The sequence below is a fragment of the Centruroides vittatus genome, unplaced genomic scaffold, assembly GCF_030686945.1.
Source record: "Centruroides vittatus isolate TY-2023 unplaced genomic scaffold, ASM3068694v2 contig_634, whole genome shotgun sequence".
Lineage (NCBI taxonomy): Eukaryota > Metazoa > Arthropoda > Arachnida > Scorpiones > Buthidae > Centruroides > Centruroides vittatus.
The window spans coordinates 481,401-500,566 of record NW_027122389.1 but is presented as its reverse complement, the minus strand read 5'-3'; the positions used below and the strand labels follow the sequence as shown (position 1 = coordinate 500,566).

The following is a 19,166-nucleotide window of genomic DNA, read 5'->3' as shown; positions in this document are numbered from 1 at the left end:
TAGTACGTCAAATTAATTTTAACATTTTTTTCAACTTTTCTGATGTTTAGTTTACCATGATAACAATACACCGCAATAACCATAAAGCCTGACGGAAAACTTTTGTGACATTCCGTGAACCATTTTGGTATGGTCTCCCATCTGATGGTCTGTAGTAAATTGCCCTTGATTTGTTACAATTGTTCATGTACACCCATGCTTCGTCTAGCATGACTACAAACTGCCACTTGTTTACCGAAACACACTTTTCGTACAGTTTTCGGCAGTTGGTCTTTCATTCTTGGATGTGACGAGACAGCAGCTTGTGAACTCAACCTTTTATGGCATTTCTCCAGTTACAAATTCTTGTGAATGATAACATGAACTGCAGACTGGACTATTCCAACACTCTGGGCAACACTTTGTTGGGTTTTTGGATTTGAACCAATGATCAGTCATTGTACTTTTGCTATCATCTCTGGTGTGCAGCTTGGGGTGTTCCTGTTTCTGGGCCGAATTGAAACACTTGATAACAGCTCTTGAGAATCATTTCTTTTGAGAACTCACTGTATTCCATATTGTGAAACGTTAAAACCACAATTTTTCCACATTTTAATAATTTGAATTTGTGAATATTTTGCGTCAGAAAGCGCAATTACATAACTTGCCCAAAAGTCCAAAATTTTAGGTAGCATATTTGTGATAGATAAACCTTACTTACCAAAAGTAAAACTTAGAATATACAGCAGCATATGGGCCAGTTGCTTCTACTTCTATTCTACTTCCTACAACTGGAACTATGGGTAATATGCAAATCGGCATTATGGAACACAATCAACCTTCTGTATTATTACAGTATATTTACCACTCTTCCCAGTGTGTCACTGAATCCAGAGTATCAGCAGATTTCAATGGAGCCAAATAAATAAACATAAGTTGTGAACAGTAGAGATGTTAGAAATTTTTAAAGTCATTTTGAAAGAACAATGCATCAACAGTAGTGACAATGCAAGTAATTATCCGAGAAATTTCCAACATGAATTATACTTACTAAAATACAAGGGTGGTTTTTTCAACCTCTGTTGGACTATAAGACAAAGACAAGTATAAATAACAAAATGAATTTATTACCAAAAGTTAGGTAAAACATGGTTACTTTTCGACATAATCACCAAGAAGATTGAAGCATTTGTCATATCTGTGGACAAGCTTTTTCATCCCCTCTTCATAGAATGTTGCTGCCAGTGACCTGAGTTGGGTCTTAATGTCATTGTCAAGAAAATTGTCATTAGTCTTGAATCTCTGCCCTCTTAGCCACGTTTTAGTTCAGGAAAGAGGTGTAAGTTGCTTGGCACTAAATCGGCACTATATGCTGGGTGTTTAAAAAGTTCCAAGCTAGGTGGAAGTCTGAAAGATGGAAGTCTTCACACCTTTAATGTGAAGACTTCCACCTCTTTCCTGAACTGAAGACTTGGCTAGCAGAGCTGAGGTTTGAGACTAATGACGATCTTCAAAACATCATTAAGGACCATCTCAATCGCTGGCGGCAACATTCTATGAAGACGAAATTTCAAAGCTCGCCCACAGATAGACAAATGCCTCAATCTTCAAGGTGATTATGTCGAAAAGTAACCATGTTTGTACCTAACTTTTGGTAATAAATTCATTTTGTTATTTACACTTATCTTTTTTTTTATGGACCATCGGAGGTTGAAGAAAAAAAAACAGCCTATGTAATAATGAAAAACAAGCATTTGACAATTTTTAAATTATCATTTTCAGATTAAAGCCAGTTAAATGTCAATATGAAAATTCAAACTTTACTTTAAAATGCAAGGAACGATCATATCATTGGTTGGAAAACATCAATGTCAAAAATAATGATTATTTTTTGAATAGTAAGATCTAATTTATGGTCTTACTTCAAAAATAGATCTCCATGCTTTGGAGAATGTATCTGCCTCCCTAAATTTACAGCCTTGTCCCAAAAATTAGCTTTGAAAACATCTTTCTAAGGTATACCAACAAATTGCAAGAACAAACCAACTTAGTATCTCCTACATGAGAAACCCAACTGTATTCTCTTTATTACAAAACGCCAAAGACCCTATCAACACACAATTCATCGTGGGGTATATTCTATCCCCAGTATAGATTCAACAAGAAATGGGTCTACATAAGAGCAATGGCTTGATCTCTTCACAAGCTTATCAAGAATCATCATTATTCTATCCAAAAGGGTCTTACCACCACTACTTAGTGACATTTGCATCTGAAAATTATATAAGAGTACTTCTCTTATTACAAGATTAATACATCCTAGTAGGAACTGGACTTATCTAAAACATCCAGAGATCAAAATTTACAAAACTAATTTTCAAGACACGATCATAAATTATAGGGAAGCAGATACATTCTCCAAAGCATGGAGATCAGTTTTTGAAGTAAGACTATAAATTAAATCTTATTAGTTAAAAAATATATGTAGCACCACTATATGTTTATGCATTTATTTATTGACTATTTAACTCATTATTATTTATTTACTTTATTTTAATCCATTTATTCTTGATGTCTTACTTTACATTTCATTGTATTTTGTATTAATGTATAATTTTTGTAAACTGTAAATGTATAATTTAAATTTCCATGTGTGAATGCAACAAACAAGTTTGAAAAAAAATTAGTTGATGTCTGGATACTTTTTCTTGAATTCAAATACAGTCATACCTCGGTACTTGAATGTTTCAAAGCTCGAACAAATCGGTACCCGACCAAAAATTTTGAAAAAAAATGCCCCTGTTCCCAAACAAAATTTTGGTACTCGAACGGGAAAGCCTGCCAAGCCGGCGGCGGCGTCAGTTACGAGAGAGTCATTGTCTCGCATGCACATTAACTTACGCTGTGCTATATTTTTTGGATTAGCATCCTTTTCTTTTGATTTATTAGCCCTTAAAGATGGGTCCCAAGAAGAATAAAAGTGAAAGTGGCCAAGTGAAAAGGAAAACAGTGAGAACAACAATCAAACTGAAAAAAATCATTGCTAAACACGAAAATGGAGTGCGTGTTTCGGATCTTGCTGTCCAATATTCTATGGCTAAGTCAACGATATCGACTATTTTAAAGAATAAAGAAACAATAAAAAGAGCTAATGTTGCAAAAAGAATGACTACGTTGACAAAGCAAAGGCCTCAGATACTTGAAGAAGTTGCTACTTATTTTTATAAATGAGAAACAGTTATGAGGTGATAGCATTAGTGAGACATTTATTTGTGAAAAGGCGCTAGAAATCTATGACGATTTAGTGAAGAAAACCCCTGGTACAAGTATGAGTGCTTTTGTATTCAAGGCTAGTAGAGGGTGGTTTGAAAATTTTAAGAACCAAAGTGGAATGCATAACATAGTAAGGTATGGAGAGGGAGCTAGTTCAGACAAGGAAGGGTCTGAGAAATTTGTTGCCGAGTTTAGTAAACTTATGATGAAAGAAGGTTATGCACCTCAACAGGTGTTCAATGCAGACGAAACTGAGCTATTTTGGAAGAAAATGCCGAAGAGAACCTATATTACAAAGGAAGAAAAAGCACTACCAGGGCACAAGCCAATGAAAGATAGGCTTACTCTTTTGCTGTGTGGTAACGCAAGTGGAGATTTTAAGGTTAAGCCATTGTTGGTTTATCACTCCGACAACTCCAAGGGTGTTCAAAAGGAACAATATTATGAAGAGTAAATTGCCTGTTATGTGGCGTGCTAATTCAAAGGCCTGGGTGACTCGGAAATTTTTTGTTGAGTGGGTGCATGAAGTTTTTGCACCAAGTGTGAAAGAATATTTGCAAGAAAAGAACTTGCCAATAAAATGCCTTCTCCTATTAGATAATGCTCCTGCTCACCCTCCAGGCTTGGAGGAGGATTTAGTCGAAGAATTCGACTTTATTTGGGTTAAATATCTGCCACTTAACACAACCCCTTTGCTACAACCAATGGATCAACAGGTCATTTCTAATTTCAAGAAATTGTACACTAAATCCTTGTTTCGAAAGTGTTTTGAAGTCACTAATGACACTCGGTTAACTTTGAAAGAATTTTGGAAAAATCATTTCCATATTCTTAATTGCATTCATCTTATTGACAATGCATGGAACCAAGTGACATACCACACCATGAATTCAGCATGGAGGAAACTCTGGCCCGACTGTATACCAAAGCGAGATTTTGAGGGCTTTAATGAAGAAATTGTGGATGACATTGTTTCTATTGGACAAAGCATAGGCTTGGAGGTTGACAATGAGGATATTGAAGAGCTCGTGGAAGACCACAGTACCGAGCTTACTACAGAAGAGTTGGAGCGCCTTCAAAATGAGCAACAAAGGATTTTGGCTGAGGATATGTACTTTGGCGAGGTGAGGGAGGAGAGGAAAGGAGGATATCCCAAGTTCAGTGATTAAAGAAATTTGTGCTAAGTAGGGGGATGTGCAAGCTTTTGATGAAAAATCTCATCCTGATACCATGGTAGCCAACAGGGCTGTAATCTTTTCAATGAAAATGTCATGTCTCATTTCCGTAAAATTCTGCAAAAAAGGCAGAAGCAACAGACAATGGATAAGTTTTTAATTAAAGATTTACCTGCCCGAAAGTGACAGAAAAGAGAAGCACCCCCGAAGTTCCATTACCAGATGTTTTTATGGAAGGGGATTCCCCTTCTCAACAGTAACTCCCGCTCTTCCTCCTCACACCTCCATCCACTTATGCCATCATATCGCAATCAAAAAGGTAAGTTTTCGTATGTTAAAATAACTTCTTTAATGTTTTTACTATTTATTGAGAGTTATATATGTGTCATTTACTGCTTGCCTAAAAACTAAATATCATTTATACTCTAATCTGTTATGTTACTAGCGAATCAACTGGGGATTGGAACGCATTAATCCATTTTACATTATTTGTAATGGGAAAAAATGATTTGGAGTCCGAACATATTGGTACTCAAACCTCTTTCTGGAATAGATTATGTTCAAGTACCAAGGTACCACTGTATCTTGTTCTCTGGAAGCTCTAATAACGATTCTGTCTGAAAAGGGCAGTTTTAGACTGTTGAAAGTACTTGCAAAATAAATGATTTTTCTCATAATTCCAACAGGGATATATGTGTTTCATTTTATGTTAATATTTCTCTTTTGTAGCTGTTTAAACCTTTTTTAATAAACAACTTATTTTTACTTTTTGTGAAATAATTTTTTATATAACTTGTAGTTGAAAATTATTTCACTAGATCACTATCTTACACTTTTAAAACATTAGAAACAAAATTGATATTCTCTTACCTTGTAGGTAAGTACAAGCCAGTACAAAAGCTGCCAAAAATTTCTACCTGAAAAATTAAATAATAATTATTAGTTAATTTTAAGAAATAATTTTAATATCAATTAGTACTGATTAAATCATGATTTTCAAACAAATTAAGTATGGCTCAGAAAGATGGAATAATATAATAAAATATAGCAGTAAAAAAGAATGAACACAAAAGGGAATCTAGCAGATAAGCCCTGGGCATTGCTTAGACAAAAGTAACGATACAAAGATTAAGTATTATTAGATTATAGCCAATCTTACTTGTTTTCACCTCTCTTCTGAAACTAGTTAGAGAATTTTTAGATATCTGCTTACACACCTAAGATAATGATAAATAGACTCACTTGCAATCACTGACTGGTGCATAGTACCACTAAGTGATGAATAATAAACATTTTCATAACTCTTTCTGGGTTCTTCTTCGGGTTTAATAAATTTGAAAAACGAACTGGATCTTTCAGAATCATTCATAAATATAAATGTTGAACATAAAATCAAACATTAAGACAAAGAGTTCGAAAAAGCGAACTTATGTGCACATGCTCCCATGCCAACTTTATATACAATGGAACACTAAATATTGTTGAGAATTTTTAGAAGGGTCTAAAAATATGTTCAATTTCCTGCATAAATGCAAAAAAAGACATGTAAAATGGCACAGTAGAAGCTGAGTTTTTCAGGATAATCTTTAACCCTCTTCCTTGTGGTGGAAATTTCAAAAATTCTCTTCTTAATGTGCATTCTCATGGCATAACCTATTAAAACGCAACCAAAAACACAAAAAAACCACATCTAAAATAGTATAATAGAATCCAAGTTCTTCACAGTAAGTCTTAATCCTGTCCTTCCCCCCCCACGTGGGGATTTTGAAAAATCCCTTCTTAGTGTACTTTGTCATCACATACCCTAACTGTGTACCAAATTCCAACTTTCAACTCCTCACCATTTGGGATCTGCGCATATTATCATTATCATCAACCCATCTCGATTATATCATAAGATTAATAATTTGAACATTTCAAAAATTTTATAGTCTAAGAATAAGCTTTGTTAATTACACTCTTAATGATAAATTTTTTTAAATATATATCTAGTAATAAAATAAAATTAAAATTGAATACAGTGCAATACTTCAATACCTACAGTAGTGTAAGTAAATATATTTATTATTTAAGAAACAAAATTTAATAGAAAATGAAATGTATAAAATTTACATTATACAAAATGTATACTTTTTAATCATTTTCTTAATATCAGTATAGAAAGTACCAATTATTATAAAGGTGCAAGTTCAGTTGTGATTTCAAGTATAATTTGCTTTAAAAATCAAACTTTTCAGAAATAAATACACGTATCCCTCATACAATGTGGTACTTCTACAACAACACAGTTTCGCACTAACACGGTTTTGGAAATCCTCCACACAAACTTTCATAATTTTTAAGCATAAACTTCATCATTTGATATTTTGTTTTATTCAAGCAAGCACACTAGTGTTTCTCAAATGGGATCCCGGTTGTTTTTTTAACCCGGGAAATCCCGCAAATTTTTTAAAATTCACCTTTTTCTTATTTTATGTTAAGGTTGAGGAAATTTTGCAAACAGAAAGTATAATTAACTCATAAACTGTCAGAATACATTTGTATTTATTAATTTTAAACCTACTTATTAGTTTTTTAAATTTTTGCTCGTTATGGCACGTCACAAATGGTCAATAATCAATACATAGCCTATTTGTGACAAGACTCTCTAAATTCTTTACGAATAATATCTAGAATAATTGTGCTTATGCTGTCTTAATTTTTAACCATGCCCAGTAGCTTCGATAACTGCGTAACGCCAAGTTGTGCAAATTGGGCAAGGATACAAACGAGTACGAAGTCTGCAGGTATGAAGCTTTTCTTCATAACCTGATTATTAAAAATGAACAAACTGCCAAATTATTGAGTATGATATTTCTATTAAAGCAGTCGAGGTCGACAAATCAAGACTACTGCAGAATAAAAGAAGTACTACAATCTCAAAAACGAACTAGAAATCTTTCAGGATACGGGTGAAAAAACACATATTATTTGTCTTCTCTTAAATGCATTAAACACGATTCCAATCCCATCAATTGAATTGGAAAGGCATTCTCGGTAGCGAGACTTTTCGTTACTAAAATAAAAATTAGATTGAGTGATCGGAGTATTGACCATCTTTGATTTTTAAAATCTTATAAAAATTTACAATATTTGTATTATATTTTATTTAAAAAAACAAAACTTACCTTCTAAGTTAGAAGTTTGATCTAAGTTCATTTTTTTTAATTTTCAACTCAATTCAAAGGCATTTTTGTTGTTGTTGTATGCAATTTCCAGCAAACTTTAATAAATTTTTTCTATTTGTGAAAATTTCTATATAATTCAAAGGTAATTTTTAATATATATCTTACACAGCATTATTAATATGATTTTGGAGGTTACAGAATGTATTAAATTACTTTAAAAAACGAAAAATAATTATATCATTTGATTTCGTGATATTTTGTATATCTTAAAAATAATTAATTTTGTCCCTGGATTTCCCAGGATCCCCGGAAGCAGTTCACTTTTATCCCAGAATCCCGGGACAAGCAAAAGACCGGGAAATGAGAAACCCTAAAGCACACATATTGTCTCAAATCGCCCAAGAATTTTACAAAATTGAAATTTTCAATTTGTTTTGTGCCTTTTGTCAGATTTAATGAAAACTGATAAAATTTTTTCTTTCTGGTCCCAGCTTTCCTATCAACCAGATGACATTGTTGTTGTGTTCAGATTTTAGCCTTTAAGACTGTCACTGGATTTTGTTTTTATAAATTAATCTTCGTATTTAGTAATGTTTATTTAAACATTGTTATTAAACTGTTTTTTAGTCATAGGTAAGTAATAATTTGTAAAAATGATGAATGAATACAGCGGTATCTCAGTATTTGAACTGTTCCCAACTGAAACAATTCGGTATTCAAGCACAAATTCTGAAAAGAAAAAAAAAATCTCTCAGTACTCGACTAAACAAAGGTGACCCACTAGAACAAATTATTGATTAATAACAGTTTTATTTTGTCATCCATAAAACATTATGATAAAAATAAAAAAAGTGAGGATGTTGCTGATATTTCTAATCAAGATCAACAAAAAAAGCTCAGATGATGTCAATACTTTGAATGAAATGAAAAAAATGCTCTCATTCAACTAAAATTGATATTAACAGTACTTTCAATTGTGCTTGTTAATTAATTATTGATTGGAAATAAAGTATTGATTGCTTTAATAAACATATTTCTCTTAGTAACAAAAAAGAATAGTATATTTTTGTTAACTTCTGGAACAAAACCCTATGTTTTGCATTAGTTTTTTGTTTCGTATAGCATGGATTCACATAACATGGCACTTTTCATAATGTATATATGGCGTTTTAAGAGGGATACGTGTATTTAAATACTTTAATAATAATAGACACAAATGGGTTATGTAAAAGATATAATAGTGGCCCTCAAATAGTAACCTCAGCTTTTCTCAGCTATTATTCAAATTAAACTGGTACGCCCATTATTAGTTAGAACTGCTTTGAATTAAACCTAGTAATAAGATATTTTTACATGTTACAAAAGTGATTTTGTTATATAAAAATAAATACAACTATGTGATATTTATCTGGTGTAGTTAATCAATATTAAAATTTGGTCTAGAGGTAGAGTGTTTACAAAGATGACATTTATCTCTAGATTAAATTATAATGTAATTATAAATTATGTGATCTTATTTCATACAATTTTGAAATAATATGCCTTTATAATATAGTTAATTAACTGTAAATATATCTCATCATACATAGAAAAATTAAAGTAATATGCATATGCATTTATGCAAGATTAGAACTGAAATTTACACATTAGACAATTTATATATGGGGGGTGCAAAAGTAGGTACACAGTTGTTATTATGGAAAAAACACACAGGGTGAAAATAAAAAGAAAAAAAAACATTTATTTTTATGTACAAATTAAATCACAAATAAGGAATACAAATGAACAAAAGATGATAATAATGAACACCAAACATTTGTATTTCTCAGATTCTCAACTGTATAACTACTTTTGCACTCTCGTATATATACTTTTTAACTGTATTATCAGTGTACCATTTTTTATTAATATTTTATGAATATTTCTAGCATACGTTTTTTATGAACAAAGCTGAAATTTAAGCTCAACTATAAAACATTACATTTATGACTATGCGTTTAGAGAACACACCCAAGTTTTACAGTATATCTACAAAATAATTCATGTTAATTTTTGCAAATCTTTGCAATACAAATGTTTTAACAACAATCTTGTGCATACAATCACACTATCCTATACATTCACAATTACTTTTCTAGTAAAAATGTAATCTAGAAAGACAGTGTTTCTGAAAACGAAAGAACCCAAAGAACTCGATACAGATTTCCTTAGTAAAAGTTTGGTAACAATAACCAAAATCATTTATCAAATTGTAGCGAATGATCCAGATTTTGAAAGGAGTTGAGACATTTTGGATGCTACCAACATTTGCTTAAGGAAAGAAAAAAAGTGACAAATGAAACTACACGACTTTATCGCAAAAACGCTTAACGGCTGGTTATAGGAATTACGCTCCATGAGCACCACACCTTTAGACTTATCCACTTTTAAGAGAACTATGTCATTGGTTTGCAGCCAAACCCTCATTTCTTTGATGTAGTTCTGGAAACGTCTTGAGTACATGCCCTCCCGTTTCGCTTTTTCTGCATGGAATCTTGCCTTCCACCTGAAGTAATCCTGGCTAGTAGAGCTCAAACCAGATACAAGCAATTCAATATTAGGTATAATTGTTTCTGGTTGCACTGCTGGTCCAGGAGCGTAGAGGGGGTCGTATTCCAAAGACTGTATAAGGCACTCCGGCGGATTGATATTATCCCATGCTGTTATTACAACGTTTTTTCTTTATGGTTAACCCCTTCGTACCCGCAATCGAACTGAGTTCGATCGGTTTACATAGCGTTACACAGAAAATGGTGTTTTAGACCCTCGGAGAAAAAAAATCGGCGAAAAAAAAATGTTTTTTTGGACTTTCGGATGTATTTTCAGTCCCCAAATTTTTTGAAAAATTTTTTCCCGCGCGAAAAAATTTTATTGCGATTTTAATTAACCCTTAATGACGGGCAATTAACGCTTAATTGTTTTTTTATGGGATTTTTTTATAGAACTTTATTTATCCTTCTAAACTTCTAGCGCACCGATTTTACTTCGGTAAAGTTATTTAAAGCTATTTTCTGATGTAAAAAACAACATCCAATAGTTTTTTAATTTTTTTAATTAATAGATTTTTTTATAATTACGTTTAATTAAGTCGGGGGGGTCGGAAATTTCAATTAAAATCGTAATTTAAAAAAAAAGTTTTGAAATATCCCGCCATCTAGTATTCACCCTACTTTTTACCCTTCTCCTCCCGAGAGTTTCATGAGAATGTCCCGCGAAACACGACACCAGCTGTTCTCAAGGTCATCCAGCTGTGTAAACAATGACTCATCAGTGTCAAGTTTCGCGCTAAGGCGAGAAAAAGGAAATTGTACTTTGAAGTGTTTTCTTCAAAATTAACACATTTCTTTCGTTTTTTTTTCGTTTTTAATATTTTTTAATGTAATTAAACATAATTAATTCAAAAAATTTAAAAAAAAAATGCCACGGAAGGGGTTAATGTTCTGGCATTTGAAGGGAAGACATACCTTCAAACTAGAGGCGTCCCGATGGGAAGCCCAATGTCGACAGTACAGTATTTTGTGAATTAGTACTCCGTAAACTGGATGTAATGATAATATGTAAAGAGGGTGAAATCAAGACAAGTATATATCGTAAACCTGTTTATCAGCCGATTTTTATACCGAGCAATTCTATAGACCCTGAGCACTTTAAACTGGCAGCGTTTCGATCCTTGATAAAACGTGCGCACACGCACTGCACAGATGTCTGTGATACTTATAATGAGTTAGAATACATAAGAAATGTAGCGGTTCAATATGGGTACCGGAGGAAAGTAATCGACGACCTGATTACGAGAATGCATAAACGTAAACAGAACCAGCAACAACCCCAAACTGGGCAAAGGAGAAATTTAGTTCTGGATTTTATACCGTTTCTAAGTAAAGTAGTTAAGAAGGTAGCGAGGCATAGGAATCTGCACGTAATATACAGACGTAACCCAACGGTGTACGGTATCTTGAGAAACGATAAGAGAAAAGAAAAGCACAATGACAGAACAGGAGTATATTCCATCCCAATTAAAGATAATCGATTTAACACTGATCTAGTATATGTCGGCGCTATGACGAGGAGCCTAAAACAGAGAGTATATGAGCATAAGCAGTCAATGAACAAGAATGTTTATTCTACGGTACTGGCAGCATTTGCAAAAGAGCAAGGCATAACGGTATTTTGGGTAAGAGCGTATACGCACCCTTCCAGGTGGAATGATACTATAATTGAACTACAGAAGATAGAATGCATCGCGATGGCACATGGATACAAAAAAGAACTAATACGAAAGTTAGCACAGGCCTATTCCAGACCACAAGATACGCAAAGTACACCCATTACTCAAAGGGCTAGAAATGAGGATCAGAATCAAGAACCAACCAGCGGATATGCAGTTGTCGAATATAACCGGCGATTTCAGGCCTTATATAAAGAAATTGCAACCAAAACTGGTACCAGATCGACATACAGAAGATCCCCGGATATTTATAAATTATTGCGCAACGCCAAAGACAAAATGAACCATCTTCGGGCTCCAGGTGTATACAGTATTCCAGTGAGAGATGACAGATTTAGGTGGGAATTAGTATACATTGGCTCCACTAAACATTCCATCCAACAGAGGTTCAAGGGGCACAGATATGATATAAACCATGCTCGTTATACCACCGCCTTATCCACCTACGCCACCGATCCAGAGATACACGCGGACCATCCAATGCCAGATTGATAAATAGAGCCTTTCAGTTGGAAGACATCAGGGCCCTCGAAGCCCTTGAAATATACAGGGCTGGCCATGCAGGGAAATGTATAAACTCTAAAGACGGCAACGCACTTTCATACGCCTGGCGTTACGTATGCGAAGAACAAGACGACGACAACGCTACGTAGCGCATGCATATATTCGAAAATTATGTTCGAATTTATTTTAAAGCTAAACGTTCCTCTAAGAATAATTCAAATAATTGGGAAGCCAGTTTTCTTGTTTTGTTTTGTTCTTTTGTTTTTTTAACCTGAAGCAGACCTTGAGTGAGGCTGAAAATGTTTGTTTTCTGGAGAGTAAAAAAGTACCAGATACAAAGGTTCAAAAAGTGAGTACTTATTTAATAATTTTTCTTATTGTACTTAAGAAAATATCAAATATTTAAAAAAATATAGTATATTTAAAGTTAAAATAAGATTAAACTAACGAAAACCAAAACTGAAGTGGTGAAGAGATACAATGCGCTTCTATATTGATGACAACTGAGAAGTGAACAAAAAGAACAAAGTTGAATTAATTAAGTCAGAAAAAAGAAAGAATGCATTATAATAGAGTAAATGTGAATACTGTATTAATCTTTAAAATATTGGTATTAAATCTGTCTTATAGAATCACGACGACTCCTGTTAATCAAGTTATCTGATAAGAATAAAATACAGTACCAATATAGCTCTATCATTGAAAAAATTCACTTATTTTTGCTAACCTCGAGTTTTGCTTAGTAGAAATAGCTAAAAAGTGCACAAAATATGTGTGGAAATACGGTATTATAGTATCACCTGTCCACCTTCTAAATGACCACTTTTTGAAAGGAACCACGTATGATCACCATAGACAGGTTTTACTGTATTTCAAAATTCACTCTAAAACATCATAATTTTTTAATTACTTCTCATGATATACTGTATATGTCAACTATGAAATGAATAATTTATCATACATTCAAATAAGCAGATTCAGCACACAGCTAATTTATGAAAATGAACGTTTTCGGCCTTCATCAAGGCCTGCGTCGGGTTTTTTAACGAATTTGAACGTTTGAACAATACTATTCAAAAAAACAATTTTAAATTTCGAATAACCTGAATCAAATTCAATGGTAGAACTATTAAAACTCATAATTTTATAACCCTGCCCATATATACATTTTACAATGTACAGATTGAATTAATATAGACTAACTTTGCCTGAACTTTTCATAAAGGTACTTCCACGCATGTGATATCGTATTGCATTCTTTAAAATTAATACATTTGCCGGTGCGGCTGGGTTTATATATTGCCCAGATTTATGATTTCAGTTTAACACAACAAACTTTGACAAAATTTCATTTTACACAACAGTTTCAGTTTAACTCAGTATTTTAAAATATTCTTCAATATATTACTTATGTATTTTTCAGTACAATTAAGTATAGTTACATTGTCATATTGAAGTCCTATTGCAGCTACTTTCAGCTTATACCTGTAAAAAAGTCATCTAGAAGTCCTGATAGCTTTGTTGGGGCAATTATTATCTTACTAAATAATTTATTGCTGGAAATATTAAGGTGTTGTTTTTATTAGTTGCTTTATTTTCCAGTAAGTTGTTTTGTTTTTTGTAATTTAATGGCTACACCGGCCAAGGTTTATAGAAGAATTGTTATCAAGTTATACAAAGCAAAGGGAAGGTTTGAATTCCTTTCTCAATGCCGCTTAACTGGTGTTTTCCCAAGTTCCATTTATCGGATACATCTCCCAGTAGGCTGTGAATCTTTATTACCAAGACCGAAATATCTCTGCCCGTAAAAAAGATAGGTGTCGTCATTTTGTACCACATGCTTCACACTTCATGCATTAAACTTAGCAAAATACCAAGAAATAAAAATGATAAGTTTCAATAACAAATTTTATTGAGACGAGACTACTATCTTCCTAGTTCACAAATAATTGTTGTTCTTAATGTAAGCAATTAAACTGTACTACAAACTCACTCCAGAATCAAACTAATGATTGAATATGATTAACGTAATGAAACATCTCTAGTGAGAAAAAACGCTGATGCCTATATTTTTTTATAGATATTAAAGAAATTTTTAGGTTTATGTAAGATGAGAATATAATATTTAGTGCAGGCTTTTAAAAATATAAAATAATAATATAAAGAAATAAAAACAAACAGAAGTTCAGAGCATAAAACAAAAACATTTGCTTAATAACAGTTTCCTAAATTGCAGTTATTATAAAATAACAGGACACAAATGATTAATTGTTTTTAGATTAATTTTATATATATAATTATGTAATTTCTTAATTTGACATATCAATAAAACTAATAAGAGCTGATAATTTGTAACAAAATGCTTAACATGATGATTATTATATCTTAAACATCAATTCTTTTTTATTCAAGTTCAGATAAAGTTCTTTCTATTATCCAATAAATGAATCAAAAATTATTTTAATGCATAAATGTCATGCTTCTCTATGAATTATGAATATATCTTGACAATAAAATACTGCTCAATCAAACGTTTCTTACCACTTTTTTCTGTATGTATGATATAAGAATAAATATAAGAAATAAAAACATTACATTGAAAGTTTCAAATTACTCAGTTTATACAAAGACAGTATCTATTGTATAATTTAACAGTGAAATTTAGTATATATAATAACACAAGTTTTCTTACATACATCGGTTCACTTTTAACTTTAGTTATTTATAAGTCACGGAATATGATTTGTGTAGGTGCTCTTTAATTGAATGCATTTATAAATGCATTCCTCCCACTCATAACAAATGTGTGTTAACACACCTGATGTTTTGTGTGCACACACGTCACAAGTGCATCCTTCAGCTGTCTGTCTCTACAGACACTTTTGAATCATCCCGTATTTACACTAACTTTAGTATTGTTTTATTATATTGTGTGGGTAAACATACATTAACAAAATAAACTTCAACAAATATCAGAACTCTTATTTATACACCCAACATATTATTAAAAAAAACACAAAAACTTTCACATCGAACTTAAATTGTGATAACAAAAAATCATTACTGAAGGATGATTGTTATCTATCCTAGCTGACATTTAATTTACTAGCTTGTCAGTATAATACATTAAAAAAAGAGTTATGTAATTTGGATGTTGATGTTGTATAAGCATATTTTCTTTATAATTATCAGAACTGTGGAATCGAGTCATAAGCAATTCTTGAGATACTAGAGTTGGAATGAGTAAAAGTAACAGACTCCAACTTCTGATAAATTTAAATTGTAATATAAATAATGTTTGTTTAAATTATTTCTTTCAAAGATAATTTAATTAATCTATTTTTTGAATTATACTGTATTTACTCAAATAATCTGTGTATATTTTTTTTCCAAAAACTTTTACAAAAAGTCATATGTGCAGTTTATTTGAAACAAATTTGATGATGCAACTGGCAAAACAAAGGGTGTTTCCAGTTACTACACATTTTACTTATTTTGCTAGTGGTAAATTTCATCTGACTAGGTGACTTTGCTTAATAAAATGGTCATCTGTAGCCAATAGTTAGAAGCAATATTACAGTATAAAACTTTTTGTGCAACTTCACGAAAATAAGAATAAATAAAGCAAGTTAACATCTCAGACTGATTTACATAATCTTTGTATCTACATTTAACCTATTGGTCATAGCTATTGGTTACTCACCAGTTTTTCACTGACAACTCAAATGAAAGAACATAAATAAGTATCACATTCATTTAATTAGTGAGTTAATTCATTACAAAAAACCACTACAAGTTGCAGATAATTTATCTTTATCAGATAAACAAATAATTCAATTATTTTTCCTTGATATTTTTCTCTTTTAATACTACGTAAAGTTATAAACTGAGTGCTGCAAAACATTGAGAATAAAAATTACTATTATGTTAACAAATATTATCTCATGGGTTTCTGGGTCCATATTATTATCTATAATAAATGCTTATTTCAGGTAGCCAATCGTTTAAATTTACAACAAAATTCCTTCGTGGTAAATTCAAACCGTTAGCTACCAAAAAAAATAAGCATTTAATACAGATAATATTCTGTTACTACTATAAATTAGTAAAATTTGTTTAACATGTAATAAATTTAGTCAAATTTTTTCTTTTTTTAAAAACCAGTATCCTAAAAAATTGGTGCATGCATGAATTATTCAAGTAAATACAGTATTTTATATTCAAACAATATAATCTCAAAAAAGAAAATAATTGGTAGAGAAAGATGTTCCTGATTTTCTTTTACTTTCTTTCTGTTAAAACATACCTGTTGTTTTTATTTTCTAAGTTTTGTTTTTCCTCAAAGCTTTAAAGTTATTAAATGTTTATAATTTCTTTCGTAAATAAAATAAAAATCCAGAAACGAGTTGCTTCACTTTTCCAGCACATTTGGTGGCACCATCTGTTACAATACTTCATTTTTAAAAATTTTTATATTTTTAATTATTATAAAATAGCAAAAAGCTTAATTTTAAGGGTAGGGATGGGTATAAATTACCTCATTAACCTTAATAAGGTGATTTATATCTACACTTTTCCAGTTTGGATTGAATTCTCTTTAAGTAGTAGGGATGGGTTTTATAAAAAAAATTGTAAATGCTAATAACAAGTAAAATAATCATTAAGTCTGACTACTCAGATACATATGACCTGCTTTATCTCCCCATCCCTTGACTTTTAATTGCCAAAATTTAATAGCATCAATCCCCCTCATAAACAAACCTCCCTGCAAAATTTCAGAAATTTTCAACAAAAAGCACAAGAGTTAAGCTTCAAACAGGGAGAACAAAATTGTGCCACATCCATACGTACAGAAATTACCCCCAAAATTTTTTGCATTTCTTGATGTTTCAAGGTCCCAAATCCAAAAATGTAAAATTTAGGAGTCGTTTTTTGACCAATTACCATATTTTCCTTCTGTTATATACAACAGCTGGGAAACTAAAAAAGCCAAAATGGCATAGCTATATCCTTTATAGATGCAAACTTTAATAGGTTATGCTTCCAAAAAGTAACCTGATGATTCACATTGACAGTGATTAAATGCCTTCAATGTTGCATGCATTCAATCAATATAAAAAGTATATAATTAGTATATTTTTTAGTCATATCTTATATTAATATATAAATAATTAGTCAAAGGTATCATAATAAACTGAAAAGCTGAAGTTAGAGTCAAAGCATTTGTGTAATGACTCTGCAGCCTTGTAATTTATAGACTTAAAAATTCCAAAAAATAAAAAATAATAATAATAATAATTTTCTGTAGAGTATTCCAATTCTTTCTTTACATTCTGAATTTCATTACAACCCATAATAGTTTTTCATTCCATTAATTTTGATGCACTTACCGTTGCTTCTGGCCAAAGTGAATTCACTACTTTCTTAATTCGTTCGACAACAGCTAGCCTCATTTGATGTTCTTCCGGAGTCGGAGTCATGTATTTATAGAAATCTTCTATTTCTTCATGCAAACTGAAATTAGAAATAATTTGATAAATTAGTATTCACAGATAATCAACTTACCTATAAAAATTTAAATATAATAAATATATTAACACTATGCATAAAACATTTCATACTATATTATAATTCAGTTAAAGAAAGTCAGCATGGTGAAACTGACATACTGGCAGCTGAAAAGTGTCACCAGATGTGACAGTTTGTTTAGAAAACAAAGAATTACAGACAATTGTAAATATCCCAATCCAGGTATGGATGGTTAAATCTTCAATCTCCGAAATCTTTACTTAATGGAGAGGACAGAAAAAAAAAAAATGAAGATAAAAGGAAAAACCAATAGCCAAAATGTAAGGACTGGTAAAAATTTACATAAACATATCCGGAACTGAGAAATCTGCAGTGGCAATTAACATAGAAACAGACACAATCCTGGAATAATAAAAACAGATTTGTTGTCCTAAAAATTTAAGAAAGTAAAATGCACATTTTATCCAAATCACACCATACATTTAATTTGATATTTGTCTTGCAAAAACCAACTATCACCACATATACATATAATAAAATAAAAAACCACTAAAACTTCAGCACAAATTCTTTAATGTTAAGAACGTTTTCAAACGCATTGAGCATCTATCATCAGTTACTTTCCTTAAATCGAATGTGAAATTTGAACAAAAATTACGTAAACTAAATTTTAAATAATTGGTTATACAATAAAAATCAATAAGTGCGAAAACTACAAAAATTAATAAATGCGATAAATACAAAAAATTAACGGTACGCTTAAAGTAAACAAAATGATCCAAGAATTATCGCAACTCTACAATTATGTCAACACGCCACAAAAAGACTTCCAAGCAGTGGAAAGCCCGTCGGCATCCCTATAATTGATGCAATGCGCGCTCTTCTGCACCCTGTGGATTTCCGATTTTTCCAAAAACTTTATTGCGTGTTTTGATCTAGTAGCTTTGATGATAGAGGCTTGGTCCCAAAAAACTGTGATACCCTGTTGCTTGGCATAATTAGCAAGGGCTGTACTATCAACTGTTTTGTTCACCGACTGCTTACGTTCATTAATCCTCTTTTTTAAATTCCTCAACGTTGCCTCTATATATACTAGTTTAGAGTCGAACCTATGGTCCTTTAACGGTATAGAGTATATTCCTGTTAAGGAGTTACGATCATAATTCATCTTGTCATTTCTTAATAGCTTGTATATAGTTGGATTGTGTCGATAAACGATTTGCAAATTCTTACTTTCGGAAATCCTCTTAACAAACTTCTTAATATTAAAGA

The 19,166-nt window shown here is 31.7% G+C and overlaps 1 protein-coding gene across 1 annotated transcript in view; it reads right to left on the bottom strand.

Moving 5' to 3' along the window:
* LOC136979746 (terminal nucleotidyltransferase 4B-like) overlaps positions 1-19,166 on the bottom strand; it is an 88,325-nt gene that overhangs the window by 30,944 nt on the left and 38,215 nt on the right. The window contains exons 2-3 of the mRNA XM_067275769.1: positions 17,756-17,879; positions 5,298-5,344 (exon numbers count right to left, since the gene is read on the bottom strand). Of these exons, the coding sequence (XP_067131870.1) occupies positions 5,298-5,344; positions 17,756-17,879 (171 nt within the window). The remainder of the gene's footprint in view (positions 1-5,297; positions 5,345-17,755; positions 17,880-19,166) is intronic.